Here is a 23,468-nt window from a genome sequence, read left to right on the forward strand (position 1 = left end):
AAAAAAAGGACTTCTATCCAGAACATATAAATAATTTTTAAAAATCAGGCCCCACTTCCTTCTCTTTTTCTTTCTGGCCAGACATCTCCGGCCACAGTCTTGTACAGAGGCATGATTTCCTGTTACCATAGGGCAAATAGGGTACAAGTCCAGAAAAGTTCCCCATTACCACTTGCTGAAAATCTGATTTGAAAGCAGTCCAAGTTTGAACAACATAAAGTGAAGAGATTTGATACATCTCTAGTTTTGCGCTGGAGACCCTTCACTACTAATTATCAAGAAAAAAAAAAATGGAAACTAATCTGAACTTTACTCCAAGTCAGAATGCAACAATTTGTAGTAACAGCACTACGTGCTTGAAACCATTCTAAGATGGCTCCATCTGTGACTCTCCTGCCTGGATCGAGTCACTGAGTTTGGAGGTGAGCTTCAAGAAGATGGAGGGAAACCCTTCTGCACTTCTTGCAATGTGGTTCTCAATCATGTTAGCAAGTCTGCTATTAGTGGCCACCTCAAGTCAAAGACTCTTACTAAGAAGACAGAATTTAAAGAGTAACACATGTGAAAGAAGTGGAGGCCCCTGACTGCATCTCTTCAGTGCAACAGTATTGCACAAACAGAAAAAGTCAGTGCTATCCAGGACTTTATGAAAACATGCTTGGAAGCCATCCCCTTGGAGAAGGTTGATCTCCCAGCAGTCCCTGCTTTCCTGACTGCCCTGTGAAGAGTGGAGGCTCCATACCTAAGCCAGACCAACTGAGAAGAGCTTATCTGCCTGATGGATACGACAATGTGAAGCAGCTCATCAACTCACAGGACTGTCCACAAGGAAGTTATCACTGTGTGATCAAGATAAATAATGTGGAGTATTAAAGTTATGTGTTGACTTTGTGATTCATGTTGATATATATTACATTTAAAATCATGTGACACAGGGGCTGGGGAGCTAGCTCAGTGGCCGAAGTGCCTGCCTGGCAAGCGTAAGGACCTAGATTCAATTCCCAGTAACACATGCTGTGCCGACCCAGGACCCTGAGTGCGCCATGTGGGCAACCAAAAAGGGAGTGGTGGCGCATGCCTGTAATTCCAGTGCTGGGGAGGCTGAGAGAGGAGGATCACTACGAGTCTCAGCTGTGGAATGAGACCTTGTTCCAAATAAATAAATGATTTTTAAAGTTAAAAATAAAATTAAAATTAAAAAATGAAATCATGTGACACAGAGTAGTTTTACATTGTGTATATAGTTGCAGGAAAAAACAATAAGTCCTCACTGCAGAATTTGGTGACTTTAGTCACCAGTGGTTTAAGTAAAACTTGGGAATAGAATGTATTTCAGGGATACCTGAAACCTGACGGCTATCCTTAAAATTGATGGGGTTCTTCTGGGATGTCTGTGCATGGAAAAAATTCCATGCTTTTGTTAACTCTTGTAAGATTACTGAATTGCGGGGACTAAAGACCAGTCCAGGAAGCTGAAGCTGCTTCCAGGCACCACCACCCAGGGTAACCTAAAGGAATTTTTCTGATTAGAGGCTCCTCCTCAGAATGGAAGAGGGGGTGAGAAAGTTACTGTATCTTGAGATTCTTAGCAGAAATGTCTGCTTATTATTTCAAAGTATCTTTCACTTGTATTGAAATACAAGTTACCTAGCCTATCCTTCAGCTCCTCACTGTCTTTTTTTAAGTCTTTCTGTTTTATAAAATAGTAGATTCAAGTGACCAAAAGACTAAAATCTTTCTTTTAATGTTAGTGCCAAAAGCCATGGGGAACTTAGCAATGAAACCAGATTTGAGTTTCTTACTATGTATACCGAGTTCTGAAACACTGCTTTCATTTTAAGCATTTTCTTGAATATATATAGTTTTTTAAATGTCTTTGTATCACTTCCAGACTGACAAGTTAGATATTTTATGGTGGTTTCCTCTTTTTAGAGAACTAATTACTTTTTGGCTAACAGATCAAGTAATAACAAAATTTCCTTCTATGCATTAATTTTTCCATAAGATTTCATAAGAGTTTAGATAAATAGAAAACACTTTTCTTTCATTTTTGTCTATTTTGCTTCTAGAAGGAATTATAGTGGACATCTCACAGTACTCAGAATAGTTGTTTGGCTGAGAAAATAATTCTGTTAAAGGTCTACCATGTTCAGAAAATTATCTCTATCAGAACCTCAGTGTTCTGTCAGGTTATGAAAGTAGTCTAAGCCAGTTAGGTCCTCCCCATAAGAAACCTAGGATATACCTAAGAAATTTAACAGCTAAAAACTTGGATAAGATCTTTAATTTTTAAAAAGCTGAATTACTTGAAAACATTCAAGTAAAACCTAGTTATATTTCTGCTATAGAGAGTAATATGTGATACCCTATGTGACTTAAGAGTTTTAAGATCATTTTAGCACAAATTTTTACTTAAAAACAAAAGTAAATAAGAAAAATAATGCAATTCATACAACTTTCCTTAGGTGTCTTACAGGCTTAAGTTCCTAACTCAAGTCAGAGTGACCGCCTAGTTTTAGATTTTCTTACCATTTACAAGTCTGCTACCAGGGCCGGCCAAATAGCTCAACAGATTAAAGCACAGGGGCCCAGGGTTCAATCCCCCAGCCTGCCATGCTGGCCCCATCCCCCAGGACGCACTGAGACAGCAATAGAGACTGGCCGTGGTTGCGAGTGCCTGTAATCCCAGCTCTTGGGAGGCTGTAAGCAGGCGGATCACTACGAGTCTGATCTAGTAATGAGACCCTGAACACCCTATAGACCCTTCCCTAAAACTAAAAAAGAAAAAAAAAAATTCAAGTGTCAAAGCCTAAACTTCCAAATTTTTTCAAGTCCAGTTATGTTAGAGTAGTACACAGTAAATGCCCAAAGCAGCACCGTGACTCATAAAGCCCATAAATGAGGAGACCAGGAAAAAAAAAAAAAAAAAATCACCAAAATCTGTTTTTGCTTTTCTCTAGGAAAGAATTTATAGACAACCATGTTTAAATTTAATTACCTAAGATGTTAGGAGACCCAAGAAGCTAGGAAAATAATTGGGTCTTATGGAGCTATTTTCAGAATACAAAAATAAGGTTAGATATATAATCTAGTTTTTTGAAATTCATGCTCCCTATTGTTTGGGTAGTAACGTACACCACCATGCAACACATGATGACAGCTTTTAGTCAAGCAGTAAAGAGAAACAAAACTCAGTTGTGTTCCTGGGAGTTACTAATGATTTGAGGATCCTTTAGGTTCTATAAGTGTGTGTGTGTGTGTGTGTGTGTGTGTGTGTATGTGTGTGTGTTTCCAGACACCTACTTATTCCTACATTTACTTTATCTAGGGCTACATTTACTTTATCTAGGGTTACAGTCCATTTTGTTAGGATTCTACCATGTTGTAAGGAGAGTTTTCTATCCTGTTGGGTTAACACTATTTCTTTACTAATTATGAAATATTGGTTTCCTGAAACTGGTTAATTTTGTCTCATAAGTTAGACAATGAATGTGGTAGCCTGCTCAAACTGGTACAAATCCCTGAAACCATGACTGGCATATGCTAAATAACAAATGGGAATATCACAGAGGCATACACTGCTTTGGAGGTAGACTGGATGCATGTATAGGAGCTTTCAGTCTTAAGTATATAGTGTCAGTGTGATGCTATATTATTGAAAAATAGCAATTTTTTCTATTTTATAAGTTGTATGCATAAACAAGAGCTGCAATGTTTCATTTATAAACAGTTTTCAACACATGCTTACCTATTAGTAGTATTTCTCAAAGTTTGATAGTGTGTCTTCCAGAATTTCACTATATGCTTACAGTCAACAGTCCTAGCTTACTGAAATGTTGAATTGCCTGTTGGTTTCTTTTTTATTATAGGAGTGCATACAGCAAGCCTGAAGGATATTATAATCATTTTTTACACAGTGAAATTTTAGATTTTCTATGAGAAACTTCTATAGTTTTTTTTGGGGGGGTTGAGTTTTTGTTCGTTTGTTTCGGTTTGGTCTTTTTGTCTATTATAAGGTTATAGCTTTATTTTTTCTTTCTTTTCTTTTTAACAAATACTACTTTTGGTTAATGTATTTGGGCCTACCAAATTTCTAGGTACCAGAAAACTTTAAAGTTCTGCATTTTACTAGAGTAGCCAATTAAGTCTTAGTCTGTAATTGTTCTGGACTACTAATTCCTTAAACACTACTGTAAGTACAGTTGACAAGATCTCCAAGCTGAAAGCTCCAAGTCACCTAAAAAAAAATGTACGTAAATGTTAATAGAAACACATGTAAGCAAATCAAATTTCAGGTGGCCTTAAACCAAAGCTACAATTTACCATCTGATGCTTAGGTTTTGTAAGAGCTCTTCATGTTGACTTATCCCATTGACATTCTGTGACAACATCACAGTAGTCATTTATTTTCCTGGAAAGTGGTTCTATAATTTTGTTGAAAGTCTTTGCCTAACACAGACTACTAAATGATGTTCTAGAGAGGGAGCAAAATGATCACAACTCCATGAATGAGAATGGAAAGAACCCACCAAATAGGGCAAACAATTAAACACAGGAGAATAAAAGGTATACAACAGTAGTCTTTCAGTTATTCTTTTGTGTACAGCAGCAAAATATTTCCATCAGCACATTCTACAAATGGACTTTTCTTGCACCCTATGAGTCATGATTCCATCTGGGTCTACAGGGTGGATTTCAAGGAAATAGCAGTAACTCAGTCCCACAAGTGACACCTGGCCACCAGTAAGTGTCATGGACATTATCCATGTCCACAACACACTAGAACTTTGTGCGATGATCCTATCTCCAAACTGTTAGAAGTGCTGGTGATTTATTTGCCATTCCTTATGTTTTATTCTTAGTACTACTTTACTATCATGAAAACTTTTTCATAGTTCAATTGTTTTGAAACATTTAATTTTTAATTAATTAGTATTTAATTTTCTGAATATTGCTTAATCTTAATTTTGGTTTTAAAATTTATACTATGTCTTTGACTTACAATTTATTTAAAAGACATGGTATGATATCTTCTCCTAGTATTAGAAACTTTAAAAAGTATATTTCCACTTTCTGTTGACTTTATATTACTTCTTCCCTGTCTTTTATACACACATACACACACATATATATGAAAAAATACATGTATAACCTGACATAAGATTGTTACCATTTCACAGAAATCTTGAATGACCTTTTAAATAGGGGTTCATCTAATATATTTTATATAGTCCTGCATAACTATCATTTTGAGAGCTCTTTATTGTTCATGCAGGAGCATACTGCAACTTCTCTTTTGAATTATGCCTTTTGAATTATGCTCTTCATTATTTCCTATATGCTACGTCTGGAGGTATTAAATATTTCAAGTTTGTATAACTGGAAAATATTTTACATTTAGTTTTCAAAGGTACGTTTGCTAAGTATAAAATTCAAAGAGGACAGATCTTTTTTCTTTCTTTCAGTCCTTTAATAAGTCTAGTTTACTACACATTTGGTCCTTTTTTTTCTTTCTAATATGGAATAAGATGCTATTTAATTTTGTTCTTCCATAGCTAATATTTTTTATTTATATGTTTTAATGATTTTTTCTTTACAATAAGTTTTGGACAATTTCATTTTTGTGTATCTTGGTATGATTTTATTTAAATTTCTTGTGCAACAGGTTCATTTTTCTTGGAAATGTGGTATTATAAGTTGAACTAAATTCAGAAATTTGAAATTAAAAAAAAAAAGAAAGTCTTTGCCTAAAATACTTGCTTTAGTTTCTGGCCAGCACTGAGTAAAATGTGAATAGTGAACTATCTATCATAAATTTTGCTTTATCCCCCCATACACAGTAGATTAATATGTATAAATACCATATTGTCTTGCTAGTGTAAGAACTTGAAAGAGCAAATAGGATCTGAAGGGTACAATGAATACTCTGAAAGGAAAAGAATCTGTTCAAAGGGAAGGAACAATTGGGTTGAGGGTGAGGAGAAATGAAAGGAAAAGAGAGGAGAGGGAGGGAAGGAGGGAGGGAAGGAGGAGAGAGAAAAGGAAAAGAGAAATATATATGGTTATACACAGGATAGCTTGGATAATTATACTGCAGATTTCTGCTGGTCTATTGAAAGGAGCAGTTAGCATTTAAATTTTTTTTTCTTTTTAATTTTTTATCATTTATTGACTAATCTTATAGGCTAATGTCTGGGAACTTTCACAACTATTTTGAAGACAACAATATGCAATGTAACAACCACTGTTGAATCTCTATGATTTTATTTAGTGAAATTCTGTATCGTGTCTAATTTTTTTTTTACTATATTTGTATTCTCTTTAAAAATAAAAGAAAATTTTTTAAAAATAAAATAAAGCACAGACGCTGGAGCCAGACGGCCTGGTATGGTTCCAAGTGCTGGCACTCAACAGCTCTGTAACTTCAGGCAAATTTTCGTATCATTTTCTGCATCAGTTAATAAGAGGAAGCGCCTGACCCCTTTTACAGCCACAATGTGAAGCCAGTTATTAGTGTCGTTGTTGGAGGGGGCCTGTATAAAGTTTCTGCCAGATGGCTCTGGCCTGCCTCCCTCTCTCCTCCAGCAATCATTCCTCTCATAATCTACCCCTTCTCTGCTTCAGGCCATCTTTTTTTCTCTGGGGCAACTAAGGCTCATGTGTAAGGCACAAATACCAGAGGCATAGGACAGGACCCCCTGACCAAAGAGCTCCTGATAACTCAGACAAAAGCAATGCTCACTAATCAATTCCTTTGAAATCAACTGCAAGGGCAAAATCCTGAAGGCTCAGAAGGTAATTTCCCGCACTGTCCAAGGGAGTAGAGGTTTCTGCCAGGAATTATCTGCATGGTTGGGCAACAGCTAAAACACACACACCCAGGACCACAAAGAAAACCAGCTAGTCCATTCAAGATCTGTTTTGAGTGTTACAAGCACTTGACTGATGCATGTACCAAAGACCGATCCACTTCTCCCCCACTGGAAAGGCCTCCCTAACACCTCAAAGATGTACACCGCACCCTGACCACATGCCAGCCCCTTTATTTTCAGTGGAGATTGAATTCAGGAACATCACACTGGGCTACACCACCAACCCATTTTTATTTATGAGACTAGATCTCACCAAATCATTAAGTTGCCCAGGCTGAGGTCAAACTTGCAATCCTCCTGCCTCAGCCTCCCAGAGACAGGACTCTTTCTTTAAGATCATGAGGACTCAAAGTCAGGAAGGGTTTTACAAGTCATCTAGAGCAAAGGTCCCAAATGTACAGATACCAATCAGGTCACAAGTCACAAAGGCACTGGCCAGCAAAGACTGCCACTGGGCTCCAACTGCCATTGCAGGGCTAGGACTCTCAGGGCCTCAGTGGTTAAGGGAAGCTGAGAACTCAAATTGTAGGTGTGAGCCAAGCAAAACATAGTTCTAGGCCACATGTGGCCCAAGTGTGACCAAGTTACACACCTCAGCCTTGAATGAGCAGAGCTCCCGTCCTGGAAGCCCACCCTCTAGAGGACCACAGAGCTACTGCACAGCAGCCACTGGATGCAAAGGGGAAGAGGGACAAAGACTCCAAGATGGCAGTATTTGTAGAGTGAATAAACAGCGAGCCTGGCTTGTATAAGAACCATGTTTTTTCCACTGTAAAAAGGACATTAAAACACTAACAAAAACAAACTTCACTTTCAAACATGGCCCCACTGATGATTTTGCATCTTTGTATTTTCTGAAATGAGAAGATTCCCAAAACATGGTAATACTCATGTAACATACACCAATTTGATCACCACTGGAGAGCACAACCCGTAAGAATGTTCACCAGCACCACTTCAACCTGTCCTGCCCAGCAAATGCTGAGAGGGGCCGCCCATGCCTTCTCCTTCCACAGCTCCTGCCACGCCAGGGAGGGAGGCAGGCTCCTGAGGGGCATCCAGGATAAATGTAATCCAAATAAAAATTTGGACCCAGCTTCTCCACTATCATTTCATCTACATCTCACAGAAGTTTAAGAGTTAAAGAAGTCTAGAAACCCCATGCCTCAACCCCCCATGTTAACCTTCTTCAACACTGTACCCCAGAGGAGAGGATCCAAACCCCGCTGCCTGAGGAACCCTTTATTTTACAAGGTGATCTGAAGACCTAAGTTCTTCCTGTCTCACATCCCAATCACCTAGGCTCACCACTTATAATCTATCTCCACTCTCCTTCTTCACAACCTACTCTCTTCTGAAAACACTTCCTCAGTAGTTCCCCTCAAAATCTTTCCTCGCATTCATTTTGTGTCATCTACACCCAGTCAACTTTCAATGAACAAGAATATACTTGCTTTTGACTTCTGCCCCTGGTCTACAGGCCTCTGGTGAGGACAAACTGCCTCAGAATGGAAAGTCAAATGCTTCAGAGCTGTATGGAATTAGCTTGTACACTAAGTCTAGAGCTATTTAGTCTGCTCCAAGGAAAAGGTGTTCATTCCAAGGGAACAGTGTGTCATGGTGAGGTGGGCATGTTGCTGTGGTTTAGATATAAAACGTCTTCCAAAAGCCTCCTGTGTTCAGAGGTACAGCTTTCAGGAGGTCACTGGGTCACTGGAGCACTTTTCACCTCAGTGGACTGATTCACTGACAAGTTCAACTGTGCAGTTGGGAAGTGGGGCTGGTAGAAATGGTGGCCCCTGGCCACCATTCCTTGGGAGCCGTATCTCTCCCTCTGGCTTTTCCCTATCTCTCTCCCTCTATTCAACCTCGAGTTGAATAGCTCTCCTCTGCCATTCCCCTCCATGCCCATTCTGCCTTGGAGCCAAGGTACCAAGGACTGAAGCCTCTTGAACCATTAGCCAAAATAACCTTCTCCTTTAAATTGTGGGTACAGGGTCTTTTGTCCCGGCAACAGGAACAAACGTGTGTTCCATTCAAGGCAGTTGCAGCAACAGCAGCCAACAATACCAAATAAAGCCACATAAAAGTGCCCTGCACAATTCCAACCAAGAGCACCATTCAAAAGAGCAGGCTACATGCACCAGCCTCTGTAGTTGGGCAACAGAGAAGCCCAGGAAGGAGCCCACTGCGCAGGGAGGTGGAAGTCAGCCACTCAGACCACCAGCCTAGCTTTCCATCTAGCCAGTCACAGTGCCTGCATGGCTGAGTTTCTCCTCCATGAGTGTGTTTAAAAATCATGATGCAACTTATTACAATCAGGATTGCACAGCCCTGCCCAGGAATGGTGAACCCTCAGCTCCAGAGAGGGGCTAAGGAAAATGGATGTTGTTTAATACCCAGCCTTTTGAGAAACCACAGCAGAAATTTAAGAGAAAAGGACCAAGATTATGTTACCAAGGGGGAAATGTTTACATTTTTATAAGGTTCTTTCCTTCTGCCTTATAATTACTTCTGAGATCGATTATAACAATGGCATATACCTGGCGTCCTCATGGGGCCATCATCACTGGAAACCCTAACCCTGGTATTCCTTATCAGGATTTTTAGCAGCACAAAGACAGGTATCATTCATTTTGAAATTAAATAGCTATTCTGACAGCTTGCTAAATTTATAGGCAGCCTTTAGCAGGCAGAGAACACCCACCTGCATACCAACATGACAACCCTGCGACACATACCTTGTGCTCCTCCTTCATCACCTGCTCAATGATCTCAGATTTCACCGGAGGCTTTGAATATTGGCCTGAGAGAAGGCCATGTCCTAACTTAGTCCTGGCCAGGAGGGAAACACAAAAAGCAAAGAGGTCATGTTTGTCTTCCTGCAGAGATATTAAAATTATCTATGAATTCCAACAAGTACAGCCACTTCGAGATGGACTATTTTATCTTGATTACAAATTACTTATTTACTTGACTGTTTATTCTGACTGCATTTTCAAATTTTCTTCAATATTCTATAATTTTATTACTTTTGTTTGTAGAGCACTTATAAACACAGAAAATAAAGTCAAAAGAATCGCCTTTAATTCTGCAGCCCAGCAATAAGCCCTGTGAACACTCCATTGGATAATGTTATTTTAATCCCTACAACATGGCACTTACATCTGTGTGTTGAAATCTTGTGTTGGATCTAAAGGTGAATAGTCAAATATTCTTGGAAGATTTCCAACATACCTGGGAAAAGAGAAGGGACAGTCAAAAAGTGTCATGGTGGAACAACTGCCAACTTAACTGTCTTGGGGTCCCCCCAGAAGACTAGCAAAGCACAATTCCAGGTGGGTCACACAGGTGTGATCCTGAGGTCCGTACCGGCCCTCTCCTCTCCAGCACGCTTCCCTCGCTCTGTTTCCCAGCTGCCAGGAGCTGAAGCTTTGCTCCAATTCGCCCTTCCACCAAGACTCCCCAGCTTTGGAGCCTCGCAGTTGTGGAATGAACACTCTGAAGTAATGAGGCAAGTGACCTTCTCCGCCTTTAAATTATGAGTGTCACAAAATTTTGCCCCAGCAATGGGGAAGATAATACACAGAGGAGCTAACAGAAGAACAGAGCTGAAATAATTCGCATGAAGATGTTCCTGCCTGTCAAAATCAAGCCATCGACCTGAGGAAAAGCTGCTCCTGAGGTCATCCTTCAAATGGGCCATCCTGAAATGTTAATCCTCTGGTCACTGGGGCTCAACAGTGGCTGCAGGTCAGAATCACTAGAGTTTCTTTAAAACTTAAAGTTGGAGCTACTTGCAGATATTCTAATTTCCTAATGATTCTGTTTCAGCACTTCGAATTCTTTTAAAAGTCCCCTCACAGGATTCCAAGAGGCCACCAGCATCAAGAAACACCAGTTCATGCTCTCAGAACCACTTCAAATACAAAAGGTAAGGTAAGGAACAACTCTGTCCTTCATGCAGGACAGCTTTCTCCGACACTTCAGTCAGGCTGCTCTGAGCACTCTGGTCAGTTCCAGCATGGGCTTCCCTTTCTGTTCTTTTTGTTTGTTTGTTTGTTTGTTTGTTTGTTTGTTTGTTTTGGTCTGGGGGGCTGGGTACCTTGCATCTTGCGTCTTGTGTCTTGCACTTGCCAGGCAGGTGCTTACACTGCCGAGCTATGTCCCCAGCTCCCTTTCCATTCTTACAGAATCTGTTTGAGTGATAATCCTGCTGTCAGCTGAGTGAAAATCCCCATCTCCTACCAAGACAGGGTAGCCAGAGCCCCTCAGTCGTGACGTTTCCTCTTTAGTACTGCTCCAACCAATGGCCCTCACTCTGCTCCTCAGTTATAAATCTCTACTTGTCCTCCCTGGAGCTAGAGTTGAGTCCATTGCCTCTACTTCACTCTAAGAGCTTGGTGCTGCAGACCCTGCACTTACTGTCATAACCTTCATTGTATGTATCTGTCTTACCGTCTTAGCAAGTGTCTCAATAATGCCTTCTTTAAAATTAGGAAGTTCCCAATAATTTCAAGATAAACAATAGTGTTAGAGGCAGTGAGAGCTACCGCTTCTTGAGAGTGTCCTACAGTAGCAAGTAGAGTCTTCATTACAATTGTAACAGGAAGGGATTGTTAGTACCAACTTGAGAGATGAGAAACTGGGGTGCAAATTCACTAAGTGGCTTCCAAAGCTAACCCGGGAACCCAGAAAGGCCCTGAACCACTGGCTCTAAGTCCACCAGCTGTAGTTGGATGCCTACTCCCATGCGCAGTGCCCATCCCTCCTTCTGCTGGGTTCATACTGAAAGAACAACGCTACCCTAATATCTTACTGCACCATCACTCTTTTCACTGTCTCAGTCACTATTTTATACCCTCTACTGTTTGTTCCTCTTTCCTCCTTCAAATTCTGATTCACTGAGCCTGAGAGTTTTGGAAAGACTGATTCAGATCCCTTTCTCTGGCCCTTCATGTACCTTATTCTGCTTGCTTCTCTGACCTCCTCTGCTACTACTCATTCCCTGCCCACAAAGGCAGTTTGGCCCTCCTGCTGCCTCAGGGTATGCCACGATCACCCCTGCTTCAAGGCCACGCCATCTGCTGTCTCCTCACAGACGCCTGCTTGGCGACTCCTTTTCAGGTCTGCTGGCAGTCACCCCACTAGACTCAGCCAAAACAAGACTGGTCACCCCCATCTTTCCTGACTCCTTATCACCTGCCCTGGCTGACCTGCTCAGTGTCTTCACATGCATCACTATTTGCAATTAAGCAATTCTTTTCCCTTCTTATTTATCATCTATTTAAAGATTTCATACCAGAATGTAATCTCCATGAAGATAGAGACTTTGTCTATTTAAATCACTGTATCTCCAGGACTAGAATAGCACCTAAATGTAAAGCATTCAATATAGTTGTTAAATCAATACATTCATATTATGCAACCCATCACAAATCTTTGTAACTGACTACCAATAACCAAACAGAAAAGGCTGAGATGTATTTTGGTTCCCAGACCGTGGCATTTTCAGGAAGTAGTAGATGGGGCTGGTGAGATGGCTCAGTGGTCTAAAGCACCTACTTAGAACAAGCTTTAGCAAAACCCAGGACTGCGGTTCAATCCCCCAGCACCACATGCCAGCCAGCCCGCCCCCTGGTGGGCTGAGCTGGCCACACACACACACACACACACACACAAATAAATAAATAAAATTAAAAAAAAAAAAAGTAGTAGAAATTTTAGGAGATATGGCCTAGCAGGAGGAAGTTGGAAGTTAGATCAGTGACGAATTCTCTCTCTCGCTCGCTCACTATCACTCTCTTGCTCTCTCGCTCTCTGTCTCTGTCTGTCTGTCTGTCTGTATCTCTCTCTCTGGCTCTGAGGCTCTGTGTGTGTGTGTGTGTGTATGTGTGTGTGTGTGTCCCTCTGTCTGTCTGTCTGTCTCTTTCTATGTGTCTCTCTCTGGCTCTCTGGCTCTCTCTGGCTGTTTGTCTGTCTGTCTCTTTCTCTCTGTCTCTGTCTCTCTGTTTCTGTTTCTCTCTCTCTCTCTTTCTGTTTCTCTGTCTCTCTCTCTCTGTCTCTCTCTGGGGCTCTCTGTCTCTCTCTTTCTCTGATTCTCTCTCTGTCTCTCTCTGTCTCTCTGTCTCTCTCTGTCTCTGTCTCTCTCTCTGTCTCTCGCTCTCTCACTCTCACTCTGGCTCTCGCTCTGGCTCTCTCTCTCTTCCCCCACCCACCTGTGAGGTCCATGATCTTTCTCTGCTGCAAGCTGCCACCATGATGAATTGTGCAACCACAGTCCATAACAATAGTGCCAATTGGACATGGACTAATGCACAATGGTCAGCTAAACTAAACCTTTCCTCTTTCTTACTTTGACTACCATTGGATATTTTGGCACAGGGATAGAAAGCTGACCAACAGGTATTAAAGTTAGAAAAATCATCTCTTTTTTTTTTCAGGTAAAGAATCAGGACACACTAATAGGTAGTGACAACCTCCAACTGGACCACTAAACTGCTATAAATTTCTGGTAACCTTTGTCTACAAACTCAGAATTTGTGTTCCAAATTGCATATGGACAGCAAAGCTAACAGATCACAGTCTCTGAGCTCATCCCTTTGAATGGTTTTTGAATGTGTCCCTTGGGCAACAATACTATTTTCAAAAGACAAAGAGACAACAGAAAACCCAAACTATAAAGCTAACCTACTTAGATGCAGCAGTCACACGTGAATTTTTTATAATATACAGTATGATGAACCAGTTTAATAGCTCTCCTATAACCTGATTTTAATTATATTTCAAAACCTGACAAAACAAAATAAAACAAAGCAAAACCCTCCCTGGAAAGAAGCACAATACTGAAGACTTGTGCTTAAGGCAAGACTTGTAAGAAAAAAGGTAGAGTTAGAGGGGTAAACATTTGAAGTCAGAAAAGGCCATTTGAGGGCTGGCCAGATAGCTCAGCGGACTAAAGCACCTGCTTAGGCAAAGCACAGGGACTGAGGTTCAATCCCTGGCACCACAAGCTGTGTCAGCACTAAGACAGACTGGGCATGGTGGCTCGCACATGTGATCCCAGTGCTTAGGAGGCTGAAAACAGGAGGAGGATCACCACGAGTCCAATCTGTAGAGTGAGACCCTGTAGACCCTGTACTAAATACATTTTTAAAAAGTCCATTTGACCAGAAATTTATAACACTTTTCTAACTATCAATTACAACAAAATTAAATTAAAAATGCAGAAGTATCCCTAAATAATTTTTTAAATATATGTCATACCATCAATTTTTAACCTCGTGGCCCTCAAAGAAGAAGATGTAATTTGGCTACCTGACAATCCAGCCCAATCATTCCGCGTACACACTACCCAGTTTCCATCCTCACTGGGAATTTACATGGTGCTATACACACATCGTCTCCTCCTCCTGTGAGTCAACCTTCCTAATTACAGCACACACTGTTCCTGGGCACAACTCCTCAGAGCTGGCCTGGGGGAAAAAAGAGTCTGCAAGCAAGGACATCAATCTACAGACATCTGCTCAAAGAATGGAAAGAGTGAGGGTGAGTGTAAATAGTAAGTTTCTCACAGTCTAACATACATGGCGAATGTCTACAAAAATAAAATATAAGGGCTGGGAGGAGAGCTCAGCGGCTTAAGCGCTTGGCTGGCAAGCATAAGGTCCTAAGTTCAATCTCTGATAAAAAATAAAATAAAATAAAAAATAACTAAAATATAGAATATTCAATAATATATAGAAAATTCTAAACTTCTTTAAACAAGACTAGGGAAAGATTCAAATGTTAAATTCAAAACCACAGACAGGATATACATTTTCATTAAAGAAAAAAATCAGAAAGTTAATTCTTGGTCTACATGAAGAGTACAGGAAGAAAAAATTATTTTTAGGTTTGTAAAGCGTTAAAAATATTGCTGGAGTTTGTAAGAAAAGAACACAGTTGTTTCCATCTTAGTTTAAATTAAATAATAATTACACAACACCTACCAAGACATTTCTTCAATATCTTCAAGAAAGATTTTGGAACATGAGTCATGTGGGACAGCGTTCCATTATTTCCCAGTCAAATGATAATAATACAAGGATGAGACGTGGGAAAAAACCTAAAAATAATATGGCACATGGTGCACATCTTTGCAAAGGGTTTCCCACCTCAAGTCTTAAACTGAATCTTCCAGCACCTTCTGTCCCCACCCCTCTCGCACGTCTGACGGGCAGTGTCCCTGCAAGTGTCCTCTCTGACCGTCCTCCTTCCTTTTCTCTCAAGGAACACATGACATTTATATGTATGCAGTTGTTCTCCTAGATGCTTCGCTCAAGTGTCCGTTCCTTTGCATGTTCCCTGAGGGGGTACCACGGCCTTAGCTTCCCGCTGACCAGTACATGCTGTTCAGCAGAACCGAGCACACTCTTCACTGGTAGAGAAGAACATGAAAAGTAGACACAGAACATGGACCATACATTTTCAGAGCCAGAAAACAGCAAAAAGAGGTTAAGTCTTCACAGAGGAAGTAAGACAAAAAAAGAAAGTTACCTTTATACTTTTGACTATCTACTGGCTAAGACTAGGATTTCAATTCCACGTGAGCAGAGCATAGGCCTGACTCTTTCTAGCAAGCTCTCTGCCCGTCCATCTGTCGCACACACTTGAATCACGGGGGAACCTACCCACTCGAGACACTAGAGAGTTTCTGAACAGAGGCGCCCACCTCAGCTCCAGGCTCGGCAGCTCTCACTCCTGCACGCAACTCAAGGAGGAAAGAGGCTGTGCACACAGCTCCTGTGCTCGATGTGGTACGAGTGAGGCAGCCCCATGCTGCGCCATTGGGAGGCACCCTAAATCTATGATTCCAAAATGTCTGTGACCAGCTTGGCTGGACTCAGATGGATGACACCTTTTTCAATGCCATAAACATGAGTTACAAGAAAAATAAAATGCCACTTGTAAAAAAATGGCAATGTCAAATTGCTACAAAAATGTCTAAGTGCTCACTTTCAATTTCCATACTTACTTCCTTACAGAACCACATCTAAAAGCTCGCAAAGTATTCCCAGGCCAGCACCCATCAGTGAACCACAATTGTGTGTGTGTGTGTGTGTGTGTGTGTGTGTGTGTGTGTGTGTTTGGGTTGGTTCGTTTTGGTTGTGCTGAGAATTGAATCCAGGGCCTCATGCATACCAAGCAAGCACTCTACCATAGAGCTATATTTTCAGCCCTTTTTACTTTTTTTATTTTGAAACAGGGTCTTGCTAAGTCACTAACTTCCTATGCTAGGCCCAAACTAGCGTATGATTCCAAAATACAGTCTTGCAGCCTAGGCCTTCTAGACTACTGGTATTCCTGGCATACCACACCCAACGACCAACACTTTTTAATTCTGATACAGAGTCTCTGTAAGCAGCCCGGGCTGGCCTCAAACTGGTGACCTTCTGGCCTCAGCCTCCCCGTAGCAGGGATTAGAGGTATGTGCCACATGCTGGCTGCCAACCACATTTTGAGTGGCAAAAATTAAAAAACCCTCTGTCCCCTAAAAGCACATTCCTTTCTCAGAGGAGAGATGTTGGCTAAAGATTTCACTAACTCCCTGCTACGACATCTGCCCAAGGGACTTGGGAGGGCTTCAAGGGACTTGAAGGTTTATGATTACGATCATTCTGGCACAAAGAGTGACAGTCAAAAAGCCACAACTAACATAATAAACCTTCATGGAGTGTTTTCCACCTTCTACATCTCTCCCCACAACACAGGTAAGTGTTCCCATTCAGCCTCAGGAAGAGAAGTTCACAGACAAGTGGCAATACCCCAGGAGGAATGAAGGTGCCACCTTCAACACTAAGTATGAGGGACAACACCTGGGGCCCATCAGCCGCACGAGACACTTACGCTCTCTGGAACTCTGGGATGCTGAAGATGGCCTGCATGACTGAGCTGAGGTAGCAGCTGTTGCCCAGGTTCTTCAGGCCCGTGTACCCGGGGCCATACATCGGCTTCAGCTTTGTCCCCGACTCCTGGATCACTTCCCACTCACTGACCCTCGGTTTGATGTCATTGTCCCGGAGCCCATTCTCTGTCTGGGGCAAAGTCATTCATGAAAAACAACTTTAAATATGACTTCTAGTCAAAGGTTATGTTTCATGAATTATGTCTAATGTTCATTAGACATTAGACAAAACTGTCCAGTGAGGTGCCATTTTTGTGACATTAAAAAAAAAAAAAAAAAAAAAACCAAGCTGGTAACAAAGGAAAATGCTAATTAAGTGTAAAAAGTACATGTAAAATTAAAACACAAAATCTAATGTGGCTATTTCTACTAGCCGCTAGCCCAAGTTACATGGACAAATATGCAGCCTAATTAATAGACTGAGAGATGATAATGATTGTGCAAAACCGTCACTGTGCTTAATGCCACTGAGCTACACACTTAACACGGGTTAGGTGGCAGACCATTACATGTAATTTACTACATGAAAAAGTGAAAAAAAATTAATGAGAAAGAAGAAGATAGAAGGAAGATGAAAAGCAAAAATCAAAAAAAAAAAGAAAAGAAACAAATGAAAAGACCAAGAGAAGATACAATAGAATAAAAAAGCAAGGAATGTGGAGCAAAAACATGGGACCACCTTCCAAGAGGAAGGAGGCATAAAGAACACAGACAAAAATAAATGCAAAGCTAGGTATCAATGAGAAAGAGCAGACAGCAAACAGGAGGAGAGAGGGGCATCCTGGGAAGAAAGTGCTGGAAGGAAACACATACACTTAAGTGGCACCTCAAAGGGAAAAATGCTGCACCATCACATGGGCATGAAAACGCAACGCTAAATAAACCAAGGCCTTTCCACCAGCAACAATGTGCCCGCTAGTTCTTTCCGTCACCCCAGGAACTCTGCTTCCCTTCCTGAAAGTAATTAAAAATGATGTTGAGCACAAATAATTTTAAAGGTCATTTTGTTGTACCTTCTCCCTTTAGGGAACAAAGAGTGATTTGCATAATGGACCATGAAAAGAGATAGAAATTTTGCAAATAAACTCCAATGCAACAAAACTGTGTCCAGTGAGGTGCCATTGTTGTGACATTAAAAAAAAAAAAAAACTAAGCTGATAACAAAGGAAAATGCTAATTAATTAAGTGTAAGAAGTGCATGCAAAATTAAAACAAAATCTAAGAAATAAAGATCCATGTTAGCGGAATTAAACCACAATACCCCCACTCATTCCCCCAACCTTCTCCCCAGTCCCAGGTGGGATTAGAGAAAAAAGACTTCCTTACCCCATGCATGTGAAGCATATCAATTCCAAAATGTGCCAAGTGCTTGGCCAAGTGAGGGTCCAAGACAGGTTCCTCTTCTTGGAAAGAATAAACATCTAGCAGAAGAAAAGAAACCCTGAGCTCTGTAACTGAGTCATTCAAGCATTCAACAAGCACTTACTGAGTTCTTCCTGCACACCAAGCTCAGGGTCTAGCAGTGAACAAAACAAAAATTCCTAACATTCAACCAGGAAATAAACAGTAAACATAATAAAAAGGTATATCTCGGAAATATAAACACATACCCATTTCTTTGATATTTTCAAAAAGTTAAGGAAAAAAAGTTTTTTGAAACAAGAAGCAAGAAAAAAAAAAAAAAAAAAAGAACAGTACCTGAAGTTCAAATGACCCAGGTAAACGTAGATATGGAATACTTGATTTTTCTAACCAGTGGCATAAGTCTAACTGAGGTCAGAAGAGGGAAGATAAAGGAGGAGGATGCGACAGCCCCGTCTGCCAGGGAGGGAGATGGGGTTGCCCCTGAGTGGCTAATCATCACATGAAACAAACTCTGCCAGTGGGACCCTCCATTCTTAGACTTCCTCCTCTCCCCCATTCCCACTCCTTCCTCACACCTCTTCTTTTTTTAGTGCCCACAACTCACAGAACCAATGAGATTTGTGCTGACGGCCTCATAACTCCACGACGTGCTCGCCTCAGCACACACAGGAACAGCAGAGGGGCCTGGAGCTGCAGGGCGACTCAGGGGGGGTCAGACAGCCCAGGACCTGCTCTGTGGTACTTTGGTGCTGGGAAGCTCTGTTCTGCGGTGGGCAGACTCGCTCCTCGGGATGATAAGGTCCGACCTGATAACCGAGCGCCTGACACAGAACCTGGTTTCTGAAGTGCGGTACACGGGCCTGAGTCTGCAGCAGCACCTGGGCTCCCTGGAAATGCAGACCTAAGGCCTCCTCCCAGACCACCAAATCTAAGTCTATGCTTTCCCAAGACCCCCCACCACAGCACAGTACAGTTTCAGAACTTCCACAATTTTCAGAGCTACAAGTTCTCCTCTTTCATCTGTCCTCACACACCAATGCCACGTAGGAGAGGAACTGGCATTTTCAGGTCTCTCTTGAAGAGAGGAAAAGACACTCATAACAGTTAAATGGTGTCACCTCAAATCCCACCAGGGTCCAAGAGCCCTAACTCCCTCAACACAAGCTATCGGAGGATGCCAATGACGAAGTAAAACGTGACCTAGTCCTGTACACAGGAATGGAGACTCAAAAACCACAATTTCTTCACTCCTAAGTTTGAAAAACAAATCTATTGCAAGAAAAATAGATTTTAAAAGCTATCATTGTTTAACACCATAACAGATAGGCTGTCCAAGGAGGTTTTTTTACTAGTAGAACATCACTAGAAAAGCACATTGTAACACATAGCTAATACGGTGATCTATGCCCTGTACCAGATATGTGGAGACTCACTGGCCCCAAAGGAAGTCAGTTCTTTTTTTTTTTTTTTAATACAGTAAACATTACACAACATCCCTGTCTACTCCTGTTCCACTAAGTGTCCATTTTAACTTGTGGACTATAGCCTTCACTTATATTTGTTTTACTGTAATTCAATATTCTCAAAAGCAAAAAAAGAAAAATTCCCCAGCCCAATTAAGAAAAATATTTCCAAAAAGTTCAAATACAAAAAAATAAAAATAAATTTAAAAAACCTCTGAACTAGCAACTTAATTAAAAAGTATACACTGAGGCCAGCCTGGGCTACAAAGTAAATTCAAGGCCAGCCTGAACTGCATAGTGAAACCCTGTCTCAAAAAGACAAAAAGGAAGGAAGAGAGGGAGGGAGGGGGAGGGAGGAGGGAGGGAAGGACAGAAGGTAAAAGCACATACATCCACTTTTTAATCTACAAAAAGAAACAGAAGAAATTCCAGCTGCAGGGCAAAACTGATGCTCTCTTAGCACTTTGGCTTTGCTTATTATCAACTAATGAGATAGTTTCAAAGACTTAAGATGTTAAGCTGCTAATTATCAAAAATCTATTAGAAAATAATGCAATTGCTAGAACTGCACCATTGGCTTTGTCACAGGATTTTGAAGTAAATGAAAGCTCGCACAGCCTTCTCTATTTCTTAACCCACTAGGGTCCTGCAACACTGACAAAACAACACTTCCTGCCTTTAGTTATTAAATGTCCAAAGACACAACTTGACTTGGTAAGACACTGTGGCTATTTCTTACCTTCATGAAAAAGCAGTTTAGTGTATAACATATAAGAACCTAAAAATAAACTCTGATCCTTAATCTTAGCCATCATGAGTGATATGTATTTATAAATTATATGTAGTCAGAGACAAAAATTATAATGGCCGAAAATACTACCTTGTATGTTTTGCACTGGGAAATTTTACTTCCAGCTTTAGCTTAGCACAGTGAAGTCTTCATTCAGAAACCACCACAGCAGTGAGCACTGTGTGACAAGTATTGCCTCCCAAGCTCTCCCGCTTGGCCTAAAACGTGGAGCCAAGAGTGACAGCCAGGAAGTCCATGGTGAGATCTACCCAGGAATAGCCAAGCACCACCGCATGAGTAACTATGGTCATTTTAGAAGTAAACCCTGTCATTGTTTCATTTCAAGTTCAATGACAAAGTAAACCACAGAGAACATGAACCAGCACTCCCAAGAGAAGAGATAAAAGGACATTTTTAGAACAGGGATATCCCACTTATGTGACAAGCACGTCAGAAAAGAGTATTGTGGTAAGTTCAAACTCCAATGAAGGGGAAAGGTAGGGGCGGAGATGGAAACGGAGACTGAGACTAGAAACAAGAATACACTACAAGAAACAGTATGGGAGGGGGGCTAGGGAGATAGCTCAGGGGAATAAGTGCTTGCCTGGCAAGTGCAAGGTCCTGAGTTCGATCACTGATACCACAAAAAAAAAAAAAAAAGTACCAGTGGTAATAACTGATTACCACTGAATGGGAAGCTTATCTCTGAATGGGAAGATTCCTTTTATTTTTTCCTTTCCTGTTTTACCCAAATATATGGTAATACAACTTGAAAAAATGTTCTACAAGTAATTCCCATAGATTACAACAATTCTCTTGACAATATGCTGATAAGACAAGTGTGTCACTTGTCAACCTTGCTCAAGCCACATAGATAAATCATTCATTCATTCATTTATTCATTATATTCAACAAACATTTACCAAACACAAAATGTATGTGGTTACTGAGGACATAATGTTAAATAAAATGAGCAGAGTCCCTACCTTTGTAAATGTAAACATTACTACTTCAAATAGTCTTTGAAGGAATGCTGGTTTGGTGTGAAGGACCTCAACTAAAGTCTTCCTGACTCAGGCATATGACTTATGCTCTTTTCCTAAGCCCCAGAAAATGACAGAGGTAAAGGTGTATCCCACCAAGTTTATAGAGAGTTCAAGTAGAGAGACCAGAGCTCTAGATCACACACCAAAGAGGAACTCAGAGAACAGAGGCTGAGGAAAGGTTCTCTTCCAAGTAAGTGCAGACCTGTCCACCAGAACCACCTCTCCCCACCATGAGTTTCTGTTAGTGTGCCCACAGGCCATCTGCCACCAACAGGAAAAGAAGAGAAGGAGGGATCGCCCTAGCAAATACACCAGAAACACAATCCTGAAGTGAATGGGGGAAAAGGTGAATCAGAGGAGCAGATTCTATCGGTGCGCCTTCCTCTACTTGTTCACTCTACAAATATTTACTGAGTAGCTACTACGCACAAGACACGATGCTACATGCTAGGGATACAACACTGGACCACACATGGCACACGGGGCCTAATGTCCCACATGACCCCGCTAAGCAGACAGTTGCAGGAACCAGTGAAAAGTGTCATGATGAAACAGGAGGAGAAGCACAAGCCAGGGCAAGACAAACTGAAGTCAACAATGCCTCCAAACCTTCAGGCCGTGAGACGTTGAAAGGAGCTTACGCCCAGGTCAAGGGTGACTGTGACCAAAGTAGAAAAACCAGCTTCTGATGTCGGATAGCCGTTATAAGCAACAGCACATGCACTCTCAGAGCCGCCTTCGGCACCTCTGGACAGCCCTCCTACCATCACCCATGGCATGGAAGCACCTTCTCAGATAAACAACTAGTTTCCATGAAGGAATAAAATATATCTTGTCCTGCTTCCATCTCCCCTTACACCCTTGCCATCAATAACCTCCTCTTCATTAGGTCAAAACAATGTCTTCCTCCACCCTGAACTGGAAAGCTTTTGTTTGTTTGTGTGGTGAGCCGCTTCCTGTTTTGTTTGTTGTTGTACCATGGGGACCAGAGTGGAACTGGATATGAGACCCGTTTTTAGGATATATATTGCCACCCTGGCCTCACCTGGAGGATCAGGGTTTCCCAGGAAAAACGAAATCTCCACGGAGACCTCAAGGGTAGGCCTTGAGAAGCTGCTCACTAGGCAGACACTTCCTCCTTGGGGGACAGGAAACCAGGGCCAGCAGATCATACTGCCATTAAATATCTGCATCTACAACCTTCTTGGAGTCCATAATCACTAAGCAATCTTCTAAATATAATTCAGCTTCCCACAGGGAAGGAATGTACTGGTTGAGCTGACATAAACATCCCACTGACTGGCAGTTGTGGTTCTCATTATGACCTAAAAAAACAAATGCCATGACTTTGAGATTTTGTCTTCCGTGGGCTGAATGATCCTGAGGGACCAGAGGGTAGAAGACCAAACTCTAGGCAGAAGCTCGTTACCACAATGTGACCCCGCCCTCACCAGGCAGAGAGACCCACCTTCCCAAGCCACCAAGTCCACAGGTTCATCAACAGAGACTTAAGGAAGGCTTATAGACATTTTTACTAATTCATTTGGCTTTTAAATAAACAGGTTATAGCCAACACTCTGTTAAGTGGATTTAAAGGAAACAAAACAGAATTATGCAAACCATGAACTACTATGAAATGGATTAAACCAGCACTACACAACACACACAGAAATAAATCTTATCTTTCTTCAAGTTACCATTATTTCAGCTAGATGAACTCAAGAACCCTCATCACAAGATGTGTGATTACACTGTTGCTGCCTAGTGTCTTGAATAGTCTATGAAGGAGTGTATAGCCAAATATTGTCAAATATTGTCAAATATAGTCAGTTACATAAGACAAACTTTATTTTTTCATTTAAATATTTATTAGGATAAAAGACACATTGTCAGTAACCTTTAAAATGCTGCCTCTTAGGGCCGGCCAAATAGCTCAGCGGATTAGAGCACCTGCAAGCAGGCACACGGGCCAGGGGTTCAATACCC

At 41.3% G+C, this 23,468-nt stretch overlaps 1 protein-coding gene across 1 annotated transcript in view; it reads right to left on the bottom strand.

Annotated features, from left to right (window-relative positions):
- Usp13 (ubiquitin specific peptidase 13) overlaps positions 1–23,468 on the bottom strand; it is a 120,816-nt gene that overhangs the window by 46,729 nt on the left and 50,619 nt on the right. Inside the window, exons 7-10 of the mRNA XM_012512980.2 lie at positions 18,145–18,239; positions 16,761–16,948; positions 10,038–10,109; positions 9,614–9,707 (exon numbers count right to left, since the gene is read on the bottom strand). Coding sequence (XP_012368434.1) covers positions 9,614–9,707; positions 10,038–10,109; positions 16,761–16,948; positions 18,145–18,239 — 449 coding nt within the window. The remainder of the gene's footprint in view (positions 1–9,613; positions 9,708–10,037; positions 10,110–16,760; positions 16,949–18,144; positions 18,240–23,468) is intronic.

Source organism: Octodon degus, unplaced genomic scaffold, assembly GCF_000260255.1.
Source record: "Octodon degus isolate 3935 unplaced genomic scaffold, OctDeg1.0 scaffold00298, whole genome shotgun sequence".
NCBI lineage: Eukaryota > Metazoa > Chordata > Mammalia > Rodentia > Octodontidae > Octodon > Octodon degus.